This window comes from Anabrus simplex, chromosome 2 (assembly GCF_040414725.1).
Source record: "Anabrus simplex isolate iqAnaSimp1 chromosome 2, ASM4041472v1, whole genome shotgun sequence".
Classification (NCBI taxonomy): domain Eukaryota; kingdom Metazoa; phylum Arthropoda; class Insecta; order Orthoptera; family Tettigoniidae; genus Anabrus; species Anabrus simplex.
Genome location: NC_090266.1, coordinates 21837676 through 21860418, shown reverse-complemented (window position 1 = coordinate 21860418; position 22743 = coordinate 21837676). Strand labels below are relative to the sequence as shown.

Sequence of the window (22743 nt, the reverse complement as noted above, 5' to 3'; positions counted from 1 at the left end):
CCTTTCATACATAATTTTCCAGACATCCTTCCTCTTCATAGTAAGATGTTAGTCGATGTAGCTTTATACAGAACCTGTCAAAGTCATTACAATCATCGAGGGGAAAATGGTGATGATAGGGATGGACCAAATCCGAGGATTGAACACTGCACACAGTGTATGGATGAACTTTTCTTAGTACACGATGATGGTGAAAAGGAACAAACCACATGAATAACAACAATGTAAGAACTGCATTATCTTCTTGGTAAAGAATAACATACCTACTTAGTATAATATAATTCTAAATGGTTTGTTTAATTCCAATGTTGCAGGAGGCATTACAATTTCAGAAGAACGCTGCATCTTCGCAGAAAGATGTTAAGAAGCATACTAACATTGTCAACAGCAAAACGAAAACTCTCGTAGTACATTGTAAATAAATATTTTATTGCATTCAAATTATTGTACTTAATGCCTCTTTATACCTACTCATTCTGTCTATAAAGGCTTGAGAAAGCGATCTCAAGTCTAAGCATGTACAACTAGGATTACGTCATCGCTCCAGGTTAAAAAAACAGAACAATAGCACGTGCTCCGTCTAGCCTTAAGCATAAGGTCGCGTCGTCATAGTAATGCATGTTTAAAGTTCTTCGATAGAGATATGACTTGACAGAGGAGGAGGAGGAGGAGGAGGAGCTCTTAACAGCCTATGTATAGCTGCCATCTGGTGCTGTAGCCCCTAAGCTAGGTTTCTTCATGAGAACCTGTATATAGCTACCATCGTGTCCAGTAGAATGCATGTTTAATCTTGTTTGATAGAGACATAAATCTATGCCTTGACAGAGGAGGAGAAGGAGGAGGAAGTCATACCAGCCTATGTATAGCCGCCATCTTGTGCAATAGCCTCTAAACTAGCTTTCTTCATAACAGAGTGTGTATATCCGCCATCTTGTGCAGTATATATCCTCAGCCAGCTTTCTCCATAATAGGAGTCGCCATCTGGTCTATACGAATAGAGTATAGCAGTTATCCTGCATAATAACTCTTGCCTCATTTCTCGAATTTCAGGCTGATCAAACTAATAGGTTATAAGTTACAAGTTGTGAGCCCCTGAGGTAGCCCTCTAGTTAAGGCCTATACGAATACGGTATAGCAGTTACCTTGCATAGTAGCCGTTTTCTCATTTCTCGAATGTTAAGCTGATCAAACTAATAGGTCATAAGTTACAAGTTGTGAGCCCCTGAGGCAGCTCTGTAGAGTTATACCTATATCAAGAGTGTATCGCCATTAGCTCCTAGTCCATCTCAATCAATCAATACTGATCCGCATTTAGGGCAGTCACCCAGGTGGCAGATTCCCTATCTGTTGCTTTCCTAGCCTTTTCCTAAATGATTTCAGAGAAATTGGAAATGTATTGAAAGTCTCCCTTGGTAAGTTATACCAATCCCTAACTCCCCTTCCTATGAATGAATATTTGCCCCAGTTTGTCCTCTTGAATTCCAACTTCATCTTCATATTGTGATCTTTCCTACTTTTATAAACGCCATTCAAACTTATTCGTCTACTAAGGTCACTCCACGCCATCTCTCCGGTGACAGCTCGGAACATACCACTTAGTCGAGCAGCTCTTCTTCTTTGTCTCAATTCTTCCAAACCCAAACTTTGCAACATTTTTGTAACGCTACTCTTTTGTCGGAAATCAACCAGAACATATCGAGCTGCTTTTCTTTGGATTTTTTCCAGTTCTTGAATCATGTAATCCTGGTGAGGGTCCCAGACACTTGAACCATAATCTAGTGTGGGTCTTACCAGAGACTTATATGCCCTCTCCTTTACATCCTTACTACAACCCCTAAACACCCTCATAACCATGTGCAGAGATCTGTACCCTTTATTTACAATCCCATTTATGTGATTACCACAATGAAGATCTTTCCTTATATTAACACCTAGATACTTACAATGATCCCCAAAAGGAACTTTCACCCCATCAACGCAGTAATTAAAACTGAGAGGACTTTTCCTATTTGTGAATCTCACAACCTGACTTTCAACCCAGTTTATCAACATACCATTGCCTGCTGTCCATCTCACAACATTTTCGAGGTTACGTTTCAGTTACTCACAATCTTGTAACTTATTTATCACTCTATAGAGAATAACATCATCCGCAAAAAGCCTTACCTCCGATTCCACTCCTTTACTCATATCATTTATATATATAAGAAAACATAAAGGTCCGATAATACTGCCTTGAGGAATTCCTCTCTTAATTATTACAGGGTCAGATAAAGCTTCACCTACTCTAATTATCTGAGATCTATTTTCTAGAAATATAGCAACCCATTCAGTCATTCTTTTGTCTAGTCCAATTGCACCCATTTTGCCAGCAGTCTCCCATGATCCACCCTATCAAATGCTTTAGACAGGTCAATCGCGATACAGTCCATTTGACCTCCAGAATCCAAGATATCTGCTATATCTTGCTGGAATCCTACAAGCTGAGCTTCAGTGGAATAACCTTTCCTAAAACCGAACTGCCTTCTATCGAACCAATTATTAATTTTACAAACATGTCTAATATAATCAGAAAGAATGCTTTCCCAAAGCTTACATACAATGCATGTCAAACTTACTGGCCTGTAATTTTAAGCATTATGTCTATCACCCTTTCCTTTATACACAGTGGCTACTAGAGCAACTCTCCATTCATCTGGTATAGCTCCTCCAACCAAACAAAAATCTAATAAGTACTTCAGATATGCTATTATATCCCAACCCATTGTCTTTAGTATATCCCCAGAAATCTGATCAATTCCAGCCGCTTTCCTAGTTTTCAACTTTTGTATCTTATTGTAAATGTCATTGTTATCATATGTAAATTTTATTACTTCTTTGGCTATAGTCTTCTCCTCCATCTCAACATTATCCTTGCAATCAACAATCTTTACATACTGCTGACTGAATACTTCTGCCTTTTGAAGATCCTCACATACACACTCCCCTTGTTCATTAATTATTCCTGGAATGTCCTTCTTGGAACCTGTTTCTGCCTTAAAATACCTAAACATACACTTCCATTTTTCACTAAAATTTGTATGACTGCCAATTATGCTTGCCATCATCTTATCCTTAGCTGCCTTCTTTGCTAGATTCAATTTTCTAGTAAGTTCTTTCAGTTTCTCCTTACTTCCACAGCCATTTCTAACTCTATTTCTTTCCAGTCTGCACCTTCTTCTTAGTCTCTTTATTTCTCTATTATAATAAGGTGGGTCTTTACCATTCCTTAACACCCTTAAAGGTACAAACCTGTTTTCGCATTCCTCAACAATTTCTTTAAACCCATCCCAGAGTCTGTTTACATTTTTATTTACCGTTTTCCACCGATCATAGTTACTTTTTAGAAACTGCCTCATACCTGCTTTATCAGCCATATGGTACTGCCTAATAGTCCTAGTTTTAAGACCTTCCTTTCTATCACATTTATTTTTAACTACCACAAAAACAGCTTCATGATCACTAATACCATCTATTACTTCAGTTTCCCTATAGAGCTCGTCTGGTTTTATCAGCACCACATCCAGGTTATTTGTCCCTCTGGTTGGTTCCATCACTTTCTGAATCAGCTGTCCTTCCCATTTTAACTTATTTGCCATTTGTTGGTCATGCTTCCTGTCGTTCGCATTTCCTTCCGAACTGACTTCTGGCAAATTCAGATCTCCCGCTACAATCACATTTCTTTCCATGTCGTTTCCCACATAGCTGACAACCCTATCAAATAATTCCGAATCCGCGTCAGTGCTACCCTGTCCTGATCTGTACACTCCAAATATATCAAGTTGCCTATTCTCTTTAGAAATGAGCCTTACACCAAGAATTTCATGTGTCTCATCTTTAACTTTTTCGTAGCTTACAAATTCTTCTTTCACCAGAATGAACACTCCCCCTCCCACCCTTCCTATCCTATCTCTACGATACACACTCCAGTGCCGTGAGAAAATTTCTGCATCCATTATATCATTTCTCAGCCATGATTCAACTCCTATTACAATATCTGGTAAATATATATCTATTAAATTACTTAATTCTATTCCTTTCTTTACAATACTTCTACAGTTCAACACTAACAATTTTATATCATCCCTACTTGATTTCCAGTTCCCTGTCCCCTTATCACCGCTCCCTAGGCAATCCCGTTTCCCTGAATGTACCTCCCTCTTACCCTTCCAAACAAATTTCCTAACTTATACGTACCACTGCGGTTTAAATGAAGGCCATCTGAGCGCAGATCCCTATCTCCTACCCACCCATTAGGATCTAGAAATTTCACTCCCAGTTTCCCACATACCCACTCCATAGTCTCATTTAAATCCCCAATCACCCTCCATTCAGGATCCCTTCTACACAGTATTACACTAATAACAATCTCCGCTTTCCTTAACTTCACCCGTGCTGCATTTACCATATCCTTAGTCTCATGTAACCAATGCATAACGACGATCTGACTTCGGGGTCCCTAGCACTAGGAAGTTGTACGCGGCCGCCACCTTGCTGAATCAGCCTTAGGCCGTCTCATAAGAGCAGCCGCCATCTTGTCTAGTAGCCTTTAAGCTAGCTCTCTCCATATAAGCCTGTGTATAGCCGCCATCTTGTGCAATCACATATAGCCGTCTCATGAGAGCCTGTGTATAGCCGCCATCTTGCCCAAGCGTCCGTAGTGAGTCTCATAAGAGCCTGTGTATAGCAGCCATCTTGTGTAATTAGCTATTCGCCATCTTGCGCAAGCGGCCCTAGGGCCTCTCATAAGAGCCTATGTATAGCAGCCACCTTGTGCAATTAGAAGCCGCCATCTTGAGCAAACGTCCCTATTTCGTCTCATAAGAAGCTATGTATAGTCGCCATTTTGTAGTATTAGATAGCCGCCATCTTACGCAAGCCACTCTTGGGCCTCTCATAAGAGCCTATGTACAGCAGCCATCTTGAGTAATTAGATAGACGCCATCTTGCGCAAGCACCCCTAGACCGTCTCATGAGGAGCTGTTTAAAGGCGTCATCTTATGCAATTGGCGTCGAGAAGGGCATCCGGCCGTAAAACTGAGGGTGAGCTCCTCCATGCGCTAAGGTGTGATCTCTTATTATAATCTCCATTGCCCTACTACTCGAAATAACGGATCGAGAATACCCATTGCCCTACTACTCAAGATAGCGTCGGGAAGGGCATCCGGACGTAAAACTAAGGTTAGGCCCCTTCAAGATAGTGGCTCTGAGGTTAGACTTGCTGTCTTGCTCGTAAAAAGTAAGGTTAAGCCCCTCCAAGATGGCGGATGTGTTGTTAAGCATTCAGTCTTAGCCAGCGCAGTCAGTGCGGAGGAGGCCTCTGCGGAGGATCTGTTTAGGTGGAGGCGGCCGAAGCGCAGTCAATGTGGAGGAGGCCTCTTGGAAGGGTGTGGAGGTGGAGGCCGCCGAACCATCCACTTATACTACTACCCTCAACTGAGGTTTGCATCAGCAAGAGCATGTGCGATGTGTGATTTCAGTTCTCACTATACCGAGATGTGTCTTGTTTTGTTCCAGACTGCAGTTACTAGATGACAGGTCCCAGCTTTGTCCTCGGCATTATGAGGCTGGCAAAAACAACTTCACAGCCACTCTTGTTGACACCATTGAGAAGGTAAGAACGACGATGCTTTTGTATGTTAATGGACGGAAATACACGTTACTCTATACGCTAATATTCTGAAAGTCCATTTACCAATGTTTTCTGAATCCTTGGACAGTCCTGCCGTACGAGTTATTTGGCTATAATTTCATACATCACAGTCAATTTTCGAATGATCATTCTACAGTGAATCACATCTTCGTGTTGCGGCAGGCAAACGATGTGTCTCTTGCAGATTACTAGAAGCAATATGGCTGCATTCCTCGACACAGTCTCTTTAAATACCTGATTTACTTTGGAGCACAACAAGCTCGTTAATCGGTCTGAATGAGACAGAGCGCAAGGTGGAACCCGGGACAGCACTGACGCCGAGCCTCTACGTTGTCACAGGTTTAAGGAAGGGAGATTATACAGTACGTCCTTAGCAGTTTCGAACATCGTGCTGAAGAAGACCCAGAAAAGCATTAGAGAGAATTGCGAAGGATTTCATTTCGGAAACTGAAATCTGTCTGCAGACGAATAAAGATAGAAAATCCCCAGTACGAGGAAATCACAAAGAAGTACGGTACATGGATATGATTAGGGAAAAGTTCCAAACAATAGATATTAAGCAGGTTTAGGATATACAAGTATGATAGGGAAACTGCAGTAGAAACAGAAATGGAATGCCTACGAACAACTGTGTGTGACGGTGGAAAGATGCGACATCATGGTGAAGTGATGAAGAGGGGGCAGCATTTAAACATAAAAGGAAGGCCTATCAGAAATGGGTCCGAAGAAGGACTGGTGAAGACATGAATTGTACGTAGATGAGTGAAACAGAGCGAAATAAATCATTATTGCATCCAAAAGGAATCATGGGAAGATTTTGGTAATAACAGGGTAAGGGAGGGATACTTTTCTGGACAGCTATAAAGAATCTTAGAAACGGATGAAATATGTAATGTGCAGTGTTTTGGGTAAATCAGGTGAACTCATAGTAAATCCCAGGGAATCACTGGACAGGTAGAAGGAACATTTTGAAAATCTTGACTTAAAACGATATCTTTCAGTTGACGTCGCGAACTGCCGAACTCATGGGAAGGAGAGCAAAGATGTTCGTGAAATTACTGTACACTTGAGGGAGGGGGAAAGGCCGTTCAGTACACTCTACTGTCATATATCCGTAGGAATACATTAAATTACACCTAAAATGTAGAAATATAATGAAAAGGCAGGTATGAAATGCCTTCACGGAGAAATAAGATTAAAATGAAAAGTTATTAAGATACCTTCTGATTGTACAAAAGCAGTAATTGCACCTGTCTATAAGGAAGGGAACAGGAAGGATTAAAACAACTATCGAGGTATCTCATTGATCAGTATACCAGCGAAGGTGTTCAATGGCATTTTGGAGGGGAGGGTGCGATCAGTCGTTGAGAGCAATTTGGATGAAAACCAGTGTGGTTTCAGGATTAGATTTTCAACAATCGCCAGTTAATTGAAAAATGTTACGAGAGGAATAGACTGTCTATATTTTGTAGATCTAGAGAAGGCATATGACAGAGTACTCAGGGAAAAATGTTCGCCGTACTGGAGAACTTTGCGATTAAGGATAGATTATTGAAAGCAATGGACGGCATTTATGTTGACAATTAGGCTGCAGTGAGAATTGATGGTAGAGTGAGTTCATGGTTCAGGGTACTTTCAGCGGTTAGCAAAAAGGCTGTAAACTTTAAACTTTGTTCTTCGTACAATACATGGGTCATCTGCTAAAAGGTATAAAGTGGCAGGGAGGGATTTTGGTAGGTGGAAATGTATTACCTAGCCCGGCCTATGCTGAAGACTTGGTCCTAACGGCAGACTGAGCAGAAAGGTTGTAATATTGAAACTCGAAATTGGTACAATTAGTATCATACGAAAATTAGCATTTCCAAGACCAAGGTGATTCCAGTAGGGAAGAAACCTTAGAGAATTGCCAGGTGTGACCGTGGGAAACCGCAGAAAACCATCTTCGGGGTTGCCGGCAGTGGCATTCGAACCCACTGTATCCCGAATGCACTCTGATAGCTACGTGACCCAAACCGCGCATCCACTTGCTCGGTGAGACTGAACCAAGGTGCAGCAAAGCTAATACAGTGAGCTCGTAGTTACGATCAACAGAATTCTCCAAGAAGGAAGTGAGCTCTCGGACGAACCTTGGTTTACACCGGTCTGTTTTTAGGACATTCTTTCTGTTCACGAGCAAAAGACGGATGACTCAAGATATCATATTCATAAGTTAGAAGTAACAGACACGAAAGTAGCGAGAAGGATCGCTGGTAAAAGTAGGTAGGAGTAGTGGCAGGATGCTTCCCGGAATGAGGCGATGAACGCAAACTTAGGAATAAACTCGATGGAGGAAGCTGAACGCATGAACAGACTACGGTTGAGGGGTCAAATCAAACGAATGGAGGGGGATAGCTTACTTAGGAGCATTATGGACTCAATCAGAGAGACGTAGAGGGAGACCTCTTGAATTTCTAAATATTTAAAGAGGTCCAGAACTCAACATGCTACAATTCTGCTTTTGCTTTTCGTCGCAAGACATAACGAGGGATAATGGGGACCTTGAGCTAGGAGCGGGAAGGAAGCAAGCGTGGCCCTAATTAAGGTAGAGCACCCGCGTTTAACTGGTGTGAAAATGGGCTGGCGACAGTAGGTTCGAACCCACTACCTCCTGCAACCTGACAGCTACGTACCCAAACCGCACAGCCACTAGCACGATAGGTATAGAGCTAAATGAGGCCAAAGTGCTAGTTACAGATAGAGGGTTGAAAGGCGTTTAGTAAATTCACAATATATTCACAGAGGATAGTAGAAGGGCAATGTATGTTCTAAAACAATGGCTGCTGAATCGGCATTTTCCCACGAGGTCATTGATCAGTAGTAGTGTACCTATGTACTTTCTTACATTGGTCAATGACCTCTCGGAGAGGTTAAGACGCAGAAAAACGTCATAATATTGCGTACGAGAGCAAGCCTAACCTCACAGTCTCCATTGGAGGGGTCTAATTTGTCAAGTAATGATATGGGGTTCTTTTGACACCTAGATGAGTTTATGACGTCATACCCATACGTACGAGGGCAATGCCAACCTCACAGACCAACATGAGGGTTTCTAACCGTTGGTGAGGTTATGCCGTCATACCCTTTGTACGAGGGCAATGCTAACCTCACGGACCACTTTGGAGGAGCTGAATCGATCAGGAGCCCATGGAGAAGCCACAAATCGGTTAGGTGTCTCGCAGATGAAGTTAAGACGTCATTATTACGTTAACCTAACCTTGCGCACGAACGCTGACCTAACCTCACACACAGACTCCCGTTGGAGGAGTCCAATCAGTTAGGTAACTGGTAGTCGAGGTTATGACGTGTTAACCTAACATCGTTACCAGGAACTCTAACCTAAAGTCAGAGGGGTTCCCCTTGGAGGATCCGAACAAGTGAGGTGACTTGTAGGTCTGGTTAGCACGTGTGTTAACCTAACCTCGGCCGCGAACGGTAACCTGAACTCGCACAGACACTTTGTCGTCTCCCCCTTGGAGTACTGACGGAGCTGTGACGTAATAAGGGAGGGCTATTTAAAAATGCATGCATATATTTACATAACCGAACGCGCAGGCCTTCTCCTGAGAGAGCTCTGACGTCACGGCGTGACAAATGACTATCAGATCCCGCTAGAGATATATCAGTGCGCTCTCGCGGCGTGTTAGTAAGTTACTCTAATCAAAGGACAATCTGATTCCGCTAGAGACATAACAGTGCACTCACGCCGCGACTTCGTGAGTTACTGTAAACAAATTACTTGTAGATCCCGCTAAAGACATAACAGGGGAAAATAGATAGTGCGCACGTACACATATACATCATCTTGAGGTACACTCTGACGGCGAGTTTGCAAGTTAATATAAAACGGATTACTCGAGCACTCTGCCAACCGAGGGAGAAGGTTGGGATTGCGAAGGGGGCGCTATCTATCTAAAGAAGTGACAAGCAGTTCTCCATCCTTAGGATAGGTGTCGCATGCATATATGCATGACGGATAACAGGGGAGCTAGTTTCAAACATTTATATATATGCATGTATATGTTTAGAAACAAAGCGATACTGTGCGGTCGACATCGAAAAGAACAAGAGATGACTAAGGGAGGTTGGATAGAAACGTGGTAAGAAACGAACAACCGTTGTGTCAAGCATTATTCTACTGAGGTAGTATAACATTAACACCTGAGCCTCTGTTAAAAGTAGAAGTGATTGTCACGTGAATACGTGTATCAACATATTTCCGTTAAAATCAATCTTATCCACGATATAGCATGTTACAATTAACCTCCGTACTTAACTCCCTTTATAATAACTCTTTCCTTTTACTTCCTTATATTATCTATCTGAATACCCTCCAACTAACAGAGAGAGTTCTATCCTCCTTATAGAACTAGTAGCTTATACTACCTCCTCATCCCCCTCCTCACAGATTTTGAAATCCTACTTATCCTCCTCCTCCTTCGTCCTTATCCTTCTCCTCCTCCTACCTCCTCATCCTCCTCCTCCAACCTTCCTCTTCCGCCTTGTCCTAAAAAGCATCCGTACTTAGTTGAGCACCTGTGCCACATTTTACACCGTTTCCAGCCTTGTACCACTTTTCAGATTTTGTAACAGAGCTGAGAATCAAACGCATTGTACATATGTTATGTATAGTCCTGTAATAATAAGACCGGGACTGAGCATGTGCCATATGAGGTCACGCTGTTTTAACATGCAGCGATCACGGCGACATGGTTATGCATATTTACACTTTTTCTTTGTCAAGGTTGCTCTCTAGTAATGTCAAGAAATTATATAAGCTATAAGTGAGAATATTTTCTTTAGTCTATAAGATACTGTGGTAGAGAGTACAGCGTTTTATTCCATCACGACAAGAACATTAAAAGTTGATGTACAAGACTTTAAAGTAAACGGGAACATATTTGTGTTCAAAGAGGTGCCTGTGTTGGATTGCACTGTGTTGTGGGCGCTAATACTCGTCATTTTAGTATTTCGCCCACCATTCCGTTACGGTTTGCAAAGAGATAAGTATAAAAAAGCAGACACAATGGTTAGGAAAATGATTAGGTATGAAAAAGGAAGAAAGGGAACACCTTTTCGCTTTCTAGCTATGATCATGAACGCTCATTTGTCAAGAGCGGATCTTGCTTTTTAAAGAGATGTGAAAAGAAGGAATCTTTGCTTGAGTGTCTACCATCAACGTGTGAAATTATCGACATGCATGAATTAGGATGTCCATTATTTAAAACTCTTCACAATGAGCATAGTGGACAAACAATTAAACAGTCTTCATGTCATGTTGGCGTGCTCTTTGATTGGTTGTGTCACAGTACATGCCGGGAGGTAAACAACATATGTATATTATAGTGTCCAAATGACGACTGTTTGAAGGAAACATTTGTAGAGTAAAGACGTCATGTCATTTCCATCTGATACTAAGTGTAAAGCAGTTGAAAAGCCAATCGTAAAGTTTTATGCTTGCAAAAATGCAATAAACACTATTACTGTAGAAGAGTTGAATGCATTACCATAGGCATTTTTTGACAATGCAGCTGCGAATGCTGTAAAGAAGATCTGGGTAAAGGTACCTCGTGAATGGACCCAAGATCCTGTTTTCTCAGAGATTCAAACGTGTAGTTTACATCATGAACAAGTGAGTTTAGCTAAGATACCTTCAGTGAGACAGTGCCGTACATATCAACTCACTAAAATGTATCACGGGCCTAAGACTAGCGAGTTTACTTCGCTTATAAACACTTATCATGACTGTGAAAATAGTAAGCAAGATTTTGCAGAAAAAGGTGAAGAAACGTGCTGGGAGGAAGGTGAGGAAACATGTTGGGCATGGAACCATCAATAAGGTGATTGATCTTCTTCCGTTTGAGCTTCATCTTGCTTGTTAACAGTACTGTGGCCCTGGGACTCGAATTGACATCCGCTTGACACACGATGATCCAGGTATTAATATGTTAGATGCTGCCTGCAAAACGCAGGACATTTCTTATCGTCAAAACAAACCAGAACTGAGCCGTTTAGCCCATTAAAATCTGCTTCGTAAATCTATGCAGCATGTAACATCACCTAATGCTACAGTTGCTGAGAAGACAGCAGCACTTGTCGTTGTCGGTGCAATCAAACAGCGAAGACAGCAGGAATAGTCTACGAAAGAAAAGACAGAAGAGATTTACTTGATGAAAGAAAAATGTATATACTAAAATGAATACGATTTGTGGAACATAATGCAGGTGTTGTGATTTTTTAATGTTAATCCTAGCCTACACCACGTCTTAAAATAGTAGTAGTAATACTGATAACTTACAAGTTCAAATTTGTCTTATGCAGTAGAAGAAACGAGAGGTTGAGGTTCTAGAATTAAAAATTCAAGTTTGAATGTACATATCCTTTATTAATCTATGAACTGTAGTTGTTATTCAAACCAAGCCATTTGATATGCGGTTTATTTCCACAACGTCGAATAACACTTTCGATCGATCATTCAATCAATCAACCAATCAATCAATCAATCAATCAATCAATCAATCAATCAATCAATCAATCAATCAAGCACTACTTATCTGCATTTAGGGCAGTCGCCCAGATGGCAGATTCCCTATCTGTTGTTTTCCTAGCATTTTATTAAATGATCGCAAGGAAATTGGAAAATTATTGATCATTTCCCTTGGTAAGTTATTCCAATCCCTAACTCCCCTTCCTATATACGAAGCTTATTATCTTATCAAATAATTCTGAATCCGTGTCAGCGCTACCCTGTCCCAGTCTGTATACCCCAAAGACATCAAGTTGCCTATTACCTTTAGAAATGAGCCTTACACCTAGAATTTCATGTTTTTCATCTTTAACCTTTCGTAGCTTACAAATTCTTCTTTCACCAGAATAAATACTCCCCCTACCACCATTCCTATCCTATCTCTACGATACACTCTCCAGTTCCGTGAGAAAATTTCTTCATCCATTATATCATTTCTCAGCCATGATTCAACTCCTATTACAATATCTGGTAAATATATATCTATTACATTACTTACTTTACAATGCTTCTACAGTTATGTCATCCTTACTTGACTTCCAGATCTCTGTACCCTTATTTTGTTTTTACCCTCTCGTTTTTAGCCGTCGATATTAGTCATTATCTTGCTATATTAAATAGTGGTCAGGATATTTTGTCTTCTGCAGTTCTTCGATGCAGAATTCTCCTTCAATAGGCTGTCCTGAAAGATCACGAAGTAAATACGTACCTGGTTTAGTAAGCTTAACACTCCTGATTTAAAATATGTCTGTGTTCCAGTTACGTGTGTATCCTTTTGCAAAGATAGAGTTGTGTTTGCTGATGCGAACGAAATCACATTTTTTAAAGCAATTAGTTAGACCGTCAACAGCTAGCCTAGCTATCTTTACTGAGCTAAAATATATGCAGCTCGCAGATCTTTATTTGCTTGCTTGCGTAGACGTTGCCTTCGAAAAATGCAAGCACTAACCAAGAGTTTAGGCTTACCTTAAGATGTGCAGATGAACAATGGTTACTGGAATAATGTTAACAGCAGACGATGACTTTTCCAAAAAAGAAAAGATAAATCGCAAAATATAATAATAATAATAATAATAATAATAATAATAATAATAATAATTGTACTGGCTGGTACACCTCTACGCCGCACATTTTTGAATTTCTGCATTAAAGTACTCCTCTACAGAAGAATCTCTGAACTTTAACAACTGTATCAACTCATAAGTTTTCTTAGAAGATGTCACTACCGTAAATTTTGGGATTACGAAGTTGTCAGTACTGTGTGGATTTCAACTTGTTTTGTTTCTATTGATCAAGATGTGTGGACATTCTCTTATAGATGTCCATACTAAAAACGTATGACCATGCACCCTGGTGCGAAGTGGAAGAACTTTATTTAAAGAAATGTTGTATTCATAAGTTTGTTCTTTACTAAATTTCGTTCTTTCATTTGTGGGTTGACAATATTAATCTTTTCTTTCCGCCAGTTTTCAATTGAGCCAATCCAGAATTTTTGTAATTAATTTTTGACCAATCATGTATTTCTTCTCCGACTTTGAGTGTATTTTCAATACGAACCAATAAAGAAAGAGGGTGTGGCTTGATTATTCACGAAAGGTCTCGAATCTTCCCCGAAAGTATAAAAACTGCTGATTTTCTTGGCTCTCGGCCACTCGAACTACATCTAGCATTGTGTATGGAAGTGTATCAGGAGGCGGGAAACGCCTCTTTCATCCGGCAGCAGCTCTTCAACAAGGTAATGGCCGCTTAACATCTTTATTTCTTGCTAGCTCAGCAGTTTAATCTGCGGGGAAGGTCCGAAACCTTTATTATGTAACCTATCTTCAAACATGTAAATTACCGTCACTTTTGTAAAACTTCATTTACCTTTAACTGTAAATCGGTGATAGAGAGTGCTTTACCCTCTCGAGCTCCACTTCATTTTGAATTTGAGGTGACTACGTTTTCGTAACCGTTCTTCTACTCTTCCTTAATGTGTTAAATTTATTCAGTATACGATTCACCTCCATAGTTTGGGAAAATCCCCTGTTTCATCGGCCTAGTGCCTCTTAGGTTTTAAAAAAGTTTCATGTAGGAGTGCAAGTACACGCCTCCATTCAGCTTGGTATTTTGGGCAGTTTACTTAACCTGTTCTTTTCTGCTAAGGCCCAGTAGGTTGGGTACAAGATACCCCTGTTTCTTTGTAAGTGTGCCTTGAGGGCAGCGAATAGTAAAATCCGCTTTGGCCTTTGATTGGCTCACAACATTGAGAGCGGGTCAGCTCTTTCTTGTATTAGGATATGTGCCTCTAGGAGGCTTGACATTGCTAGGTGGGAGCAAATGCTGTATGTAATTAGGGGTTTTCTGCCCTTTGGTAATATGTGGTTGTGAGCTGAGAGCTCAGAAATTGTAAAAATTAGGGCTTGTGGCCCAGATTGTTTAATTGTCTCTAAATCTTGGCTTTCCTGGTCTTGTCCTTATTTAACTTGTCGTTATTGGTTAAAATCTGAAGTTTTATATGAAACTTGTTAAGTTTTACTGTTGTTGAAAATATAACCTTTAATGCAATTTCAATCAATATCTCTGCTTTGTAGTTAGACCCATTCCAGCCCGCACCTTCTTTCACCTCTGCATTCCACGGGTAACCCCGTAATAATAATAATAATAATAATAATAATAATAATAATAATAATAATAATAATAACAATAATAATAATAATAATAATAATAATAATAATAATAATAATAATAATAATAATATTCAAAGAATCTTACCTTTTATTTTACGACTAGACAGCGGACAATTATAAGCTTGAATCAAAGTACAGGAATTGAGTAAATTTCTTATATGCACACACTTAACACACACGGGGAACTGCAATTGCCATGCGTTTCACACAGACTACATCCGGTGGACTGTGACTTTTTACCAGGCAGCGAAGCAAACTGCATATGCCTGCACTACAGTTGTAACAAAAGTTTATGCACTGACCTTCTAAGCGGTCGGAGGAAAAACCCAGACTTTCAAAGTAAGCAGTAGACTAAAGCCCTTCTTCCTTCCCGTGTTAGTATCCCAAGAAAGACTGTTAACAAGAAGCGACTCTACGTTAACAACAACGCGTCGTAAAGAAACGTGGTATCGTCTACAGTATCCCCTACAGGTTCAAACCTGCTGTTTTCGGAGACGCCGAGGTGCCGGAATTAAGTCCTTCAAGAGTTCTTTATAAATTTACCAAGCACATTTAAATACCACTGGACTGAGCCACAGGATCGAATCTGGAGGCGCTGAGGTGCTGGAATTTAGTCCCTCAAAAGTTCTTTGTAAATTAACCAAGCACATTCAAATACTACAGGACTGAGCCACAAACCGGCTGTTTTCGAAGAGGCCGAGGTGTCGGAATTTAGTCCCTCAAGAGTTCATTGTAAATTAACCATGCACCTTGAGACTGAGCCACAGGAGCTCACCTGGAGACGCCGAGGTGCCGGAATTTAGTCCCTCAAGTGTTCTTTGTAAATTAACCAAGCCCCTTCAGACTGAGCCACAGGATCGAACTTGCGGTTTTCGAAGACGCCAAGGTACCGGAATGTTGACCCTCAAGAATTCTTCGTAAATTTACCGAGCACCTTCAGACCGAGGTAGGATCGAACCCAGAGACGGGGAGGTGCCGAGATTTAGTTCCTCAGAAATTCTTCCGAGCACTGCCGGACTGAACTAGGATCGAACCTGGAGACGCCGAGGTGCTAGAATTTTGTCCCTCAGGAGTTCTTTGTAAATCTACTGAGCACCTTCAGACTTAGCCAGGATCAAACCTGGAGACGGTGGGGTGCCGGAAGTTAGTCCCTCAGAAGTTCTGCCGAGCGTTTTAAGACTGAGCTAGGATGAAACCTGCTGTTATCGAAGACGCCGATGGGCAAGACTTTAGTCCCTCAAGAGTTCTACCGACACGAGGCTGAACCACCGGACTAAGCCAGGATCGAACCTGCTATGTTAGAAAGCCAGCGCCCGAACTAACTAAGCTATTCAGCCCAACCCGGCAAGAGAGAGCAGGCCTAAAATCTGCTGCTGTTACTTATGGCGCAGGCTGTAAGCGTGCGATGGACTTTGCACGGAGTGAAACTCGCTGATGCACTACATTCCAACGAGTGTGCGCTTCCGCTGGTCGACAGCTTGAAGCTTACTCTAATACAACGTATCTTTAAAACACATCTACGATATTTTTCTTGCTTGGGGTGACTTATACATCTCTAACCCCTTGCCGGAACTCTAGGGTCTGCACAAGTCCTCTTTCGAAACAGGGTTTTACCACATAGCCTACTCGCAAGGCATAACGCCTAGATAACAGGGATTAAACTACACTGTTATCAGCTCCGAAGATAGTAAATGCTAGAGGGCGGCTGGCCGATTCCCACTCCTAGTCCTTTCTTCACAAGAATCTGTTTTACGACCGGATGCCCTTTCTGACGCAAGCACTGGGATTTTAAATTACAGTATCTAGTGTCTTACTTCACGAAAAATTGTTTAACGACCGGATGCCCTTTCTGATGCAAAGACTAGGATTTTAAATCGCAAGAATCTGTTTTACAGTCTGATACTTTTCTTAACGAAAGGACTATGATTTTAAATCGCAGTATCTAGTGTCTTACTTCATGAACAATTGTTTTACGACCGGACGCCCTTCCTAACGCAAAGACTAGGATTTCAAATAGCAAGAATCTGGTTTACAGTCGGATGCCCTTCTTGAAGTAAGGTCTAAGATTTTAAATCGCAGTATCTAGTGTCTTACATCATGAACAATAGTTTTAAGGCCGGATGCCCTTCCTGACGCAAGGGCCGGGATTTTATATCGCGAGAATCTGTTTTACGGCCGGATGCCTTTGCTGACGTAACAGGACCACGATTTTAAAGTAATGTATATTTTTGCTAAGTCACTTCCGTTTTGCAAGCAAAGAGGCTGCTGGCTTTGACTCTGAGTTCGTAGAAAAGAGGGCAGCACGATGCTCTGTTTATTAAAGATGGCAGCTGTTAAAAAAAACACATAGAATTTCAAATTGCCCGCTACCACACGTCAAAGGCAGTAGCTAAAGATAGCAGTACGGTGCTCTGTTGATTAAAGATGGCCGCTTGTCAGCTGTCAAAAATCATGTGGGTTCGTAAAGCACGTGGACTTTTTCAAATTGACCTCCACCACATTTGAAAGGTAGCTAATGATGGCAGCACTGAGGTTTGCGAAGCAGGATGGCGGATAACAGTGCCTGCCACCACATTTATAAGGTAGTGCCGTAAAGAGGGCGGTACTAAGTTTAGCGATGCAAGATGGTGGATGACAGCTGTGAAAAAGCACGTGGGTTTAAAAAGCACGTGGAATTTCGAATTTTCCTCCACCGCATGCATAAGGACAAGGTTTAGTGCCGTAGAGATGGCAGCACGATACTCTGTCCATTAAAGATGGCAGCTGTAAAAAGCACGTGGCTTTGATGAGCATGTGGAATTTTTTAAATTGTCGCCACCACATTTCAAAGGTAGTGCCGTAAAGAGGGCAGCACTAAGGTTAGCGATGCAAGATGGCGGATGACAGCTGTCATAAAAAGCACGTGGCTTTGTTAAGCATGTGCAATTTTTCAAATTGCCCGCCACCACGTGCCTAAGTTGGTAACTATAAGGTTTAGCACCGTCAAGATGGCGGCACTGAGGTTAGCGATGCAAGATATTGGATGACAGCTCTCAAAAAAGCACGTGGCTGTCAAAAATGCGCGTGGCTTTGTTTACAAATTCAAATCTCGCGTCAATATTCATATCTCCCGCCAAAATTCAAATTTCCCGCCAAAATTCAAATTTCTCGCCCGTGTGGAAGAGGCCTCTGCGGAGGGGCCTGTGGAGGAGGAGGCCTCTGAGGAGGGCCCGAGGAGGAGGAGGCCGCCGAACTCTCCACTTATACTACTACCTATCACCACGTTTTGCTGAAGATATACTTACGTTATTGTTATGATATTAAACTCGTAAATATGACGCAGAGTCCCGCCGCCATCTTGCTCAAGGTTTCACGTCTTTATCCGAAGTCGTCATAGCGTGACATCCCTCTCATTATCGAGCTAAACATGTAGACAGAGCACAAGCAATCTCTACAGGTTCAGACCTGTTGCAGAGGACCGGAAATACAATGTGCTGTTCCCTCTACTAATAGCAAGATGGCAACAATTTCGTGTTTAGAGCACACATAGTCTGTTGTTAACCTATCTTACTCATAAAATACAAATATACATGTGAAGGGTTGCCGGAAAAACCCTACAAGTCAAAAAACTCGAAAAACGAGTTATAGGCGCCATCTTGTAGTGTTCAGCATTACGCACGTGATTACACAACCGATTGTATAAAACACCTCAAGCCGTACTGTATTAGCCTCTAAACGTACGGCGATTCGGCAAAAACGCCACAAGTCTGGACTGTTGTTAGCGAGAACACTACTAGTCAGTGGTGCTTCAGGCAGGTGTTGAAAGAGGGCTCTGCTCATCTCCCGATAAACCACTGATAAGCTACAGTTTTGTTTACAACTGCCTGCGTTCCTCCAAGTTGTACTCCTGTTCTCCAATGTTTTACGTTAATATGGACACAAATGGCCCAATGAAGATATCTCAATGCTGCTATATTTCATAAATAGCATCCAACACTCCGAGTTAACTTATGAGCAGGTTTACTTCCTCTTCTGTGTAGTGCACATTCTCAAACTTCTTTAAAGGGTTACATACTATTTCCCTTTCGTGGTCATAGCTGCCTACCAAACGACAAGGACATTTAACTTTTTTTCTGCTCAACGCAGGAAGACTGCCATCGCCGAATTTCCTGAAGACTGGGATGAAAGGATTCTGAAGGCCCGAACGCGTCCATCTCCATTTGGTTTGGAGATATTCACCAACCATGATTTCAAGGATTTTAAAAAAGCAACTGACAGTTTGCTCTGTAAAAAACCGAAGCTAGCATTCAGGCTTCAGTGTGTTCGATCTATGCCGTGTGACTTCAAACATAAAGGTATATATTTTCGACAAACGTACCATGGTCTTTGGAACCGTCACATCATCACAGATCAGAAGTTCAAAACTCCTGACACAATCAACTTACCAGGATCTTTCCCATACCCTCCTGCAGTGAAACTTTCGAAGGCTAAGGACATATTAAACTTTGCCGAATACCTCTTAAAACCTGCAAGCAAAGAGTACTACTCAAGCCTCTTTGGCACAGCTGCATCACTGGATGAACCTATAACCAGTTGTGACTATGAAACAGACAATGATGACAATAGTGATGGATGTGAAGATTAATGTTTTGAGTTGTCATTGTATGATGTGTATCACATTTCCCTCCTCTTTATTTAATAAATAATCATTTATATTTATATGGTATATAAGTATAATATTATTAGGCAATATATTAGTGGTGTTGTACTGAATTCTGCAAAAACCCACTAGTCAAATCCGTTTTCCTTCTTCGCGCACAGAATATAATTTGGTATCACTCAGTGAGTTCTGACGACATTCCTGATGCCTACGGAGTATTTAGACAAAACCAAAAAATAGCTATTTATGAGACGAACATATGCAGTTTTTCTCGTTTTCCCAGAATTGTGATTTAATGACTAGTGGGGTTCTTGCCGGCAACCCCTCATATATTTTTGTAATAACAGTTACATGCATGGATTCGAACACTAAAACTGAACAGCAAACTACTTCTCTCCTTATTACAGTCATGGATTCGAACCCTGATATCTCTGTTGAATAACAGATTATAAAAATCTCTATTAAGTGCATCACATGGTCACTGTGTCAAAAATCTCTATTATAGACATGGATGCGAACTATAACCTTACTATTCAGTGTTTAAATATCCGTATTACATCCATGGATTCGAACGCTGAAACTGAACGGCAAACTACCTCTCTCCTTATTTCGCGAGCTCACAAACACCTAGTCACTGTGACAGAATTAAGAAATCTCTATTAGGTTCATGGATTCGGTCCCCGTTCTCTCTGTTCAATGCCAAAATAAAAAAGTCTATTACATGCAACACATTGTCACCGTAACAGCAAAAATCTCTATTACAGACATGGATTCAAACCCTAATCTCTCTGTTTAATGCTAGAATAAAAATATCTGAACCTACCTCACTCCTTATTTCGCGAGCTGTCTACACATGATTCATGGCACAAACACAAAGTCACGGTAACAGAATAACAAAAATACTATATCATGCATAGAATCGAACACTGAAACTCTCTGTTGCGTAGTGGAAAACAATGTGTAAGATAACAACAGACTACACATGATAACAAACGCACTGCAAATGCACCACTTCTCATTTCCCCAAGTGCGCTTCTTTAGTGTTGTACGCACACGCAGACATTTAATTTGCTAGCACAGTCTAAAGTAAAAAACAAAGCAAAGTCACCTCCGTACAGGCCAGGAAGGCCCTTGGAGGAGTGGAAGGTAAAGGCTTCCGCCAATATTGACCGCGGCACGTGATGGGATAGAGTGGTTAGCTCTACGCTCGTCCACCTTTGCCCCCAGGAATTAACCTGGTACTCATTTTCGGTGTAGGCTGAGTGAACCTCAGGACCATATGCACCTCCGGAAGTGGAAACCTCGTTTCTTAAATTTTACGACTTCCTGACGTGGATTCGAACCCACGTCCTTCCGGGCGAACCGAGCACGCCTTTACTGCCTCGGCCAGGCAGCCCCTAAAGCAAAAACACAAGACACAAAATACGGAATTGATTGTTACATAGGAAAAAATATATTTTTGGGACAAGGAAATGCTGTGAGTTAGCCCTTACACACGTACATATTTTATTAATGCGCTCAGTAAAAATAACTTAGCTATAGCAAACACACGAGTTTAATTCTCTGCACACTTCACTCGCATGCGCGCATTAAGAAAACTTAGATATAGAAAACACACAAGTTTAATTCTTCATTCACATTTTTTTGTTTACCTGAGATTACCCCTATATACTATACCCTACAGGGCATAAACAATAACGGATTAACGAACTTACCTGCTTACGTGTTGATTAATAACTGCACCAGCCTAGCTGCAGCCTGTAGACGGTCGATTTGGGGTTCTTGTGACGAGAGTATATGGGGTCAGGAAAATTACTCTATTACTCTAAATTATGAAATGAGGAACTCAGTTGCATATTGAATATATAATTTACAAAGCGTAAGTTTCTGTGTTCATAACCAGTTTTTCCTTACAATAGATTGCACTCGTAGTGCAAAAGATAAATGCCATAAAGGCTTACATTTATAATTTCCAAAGACAACATAAAATAAGTTGATGATTCTGTGTAGAGGAGTAGATCAGTGAACCCAAAATAAAACGTGTCCCCTATATGGAACAGCACCCATAGACCTACAAAATAAAAAGACATGGTGCCAGGATTAGAGATTTTTACGCTAGATAAACTAATAATCCAAATTCCTTAGTGCCAAGTTATCATATATACAATACACATCAATATTGACAATTAAGTGGGAAAAAAGGGAAAAAATAAAGAATCGCTGTCACAAATAATTATCTGCCTGAAAAAGAAAGAATCCCTTACAACCTTGGCTTTTAAAAATGGCTGCGGCTCCCCGGCGTGCAGGGCTGGGAGGATGACCTGTTCGTCACTCCAGTAAAGCCTCCCCCATCCCACACAAGAAATTCATGAGTAAGGGAGCCAGCGACCCAGTTCCTCTGCTTCCTGGACTAACATCACCAAAAGGGGTTTCAACTGCATCTACACTTGACAAACCAATAAGTCTTAAAACAAATCAGGAACCAATTCTCATTCTATATATCTGGCTCAACAAATGACCACCACGGGCCTAATTTATCCCATATAAAGTACTATACCATTGCGCCGTTCCTGCGTCCAGGTAAGGACGCGCAAGATCCAGACAAGCTCAAATTGTAATAATAATTGTCATTTCGTCTTTTACGGGCTTTGAGTTCCGACTGAAAGGAAAGAACACCGATTTATACTCGTGGAAATATCTAACTCACGCAGAAGGACGTCTCCTACTCGTTTTCTTAGCTAGAATTCCCTATACCTTATCAGATCGCCAAAAATATAAGTGCCTACAGCTAAGGAACTACTTTAAAAGTCATTAAAAGGAGGGTTGATTTTTGACATATTTCATTTATTATGAACTAAGTTCAATCAGTAGTAAGATCATCATAGTCTCTTTTTGGAATAAAAGGTAACGAGTGTCGAACTATGCATTTATCTTAGAGTTCATTTCTGGTAACATTAAGTTAAAGTCCTTAAAAAGAAATTAAATATCTAGTTAGGATGCTCGAAAAACAAATAATCATAACTTTAAAAGATCTTAATTGAAGAATTATTTGTCTGGAAAATATCTAGTTGAAAAGAAAAGAAATAAGTTAAATAAAGGTATCAGATAATAAAAGTATTGGATAATAACAATATCAGATAATTAGAATATTAGATAATTAGATTATTAGATAACTAGAACA

The 22743-nt window shown here is 40.9% G+C and overlaps 1 protein-coding gene across 1 annotated transcript in view; it reads left to right on the top strand.

The window, feature by feature from the left end:
* LOC136864950 (pickpocket protein 28) overlaps positions 1–22743 on the top strand; it is a 434926-nt gene that overhangs the window by 155265 nt on the left and 256918 nt on the right. The window contains exon 4 of the mRNA XM_067142357.2: positions 5557–5653. Coding sequence (XP_066998458.1) covers positions 5557–5653 — 97 coding nt within the window. The remainder of the gene's footprint in view (positions 1–5556; positions 5654–22743) is intronic.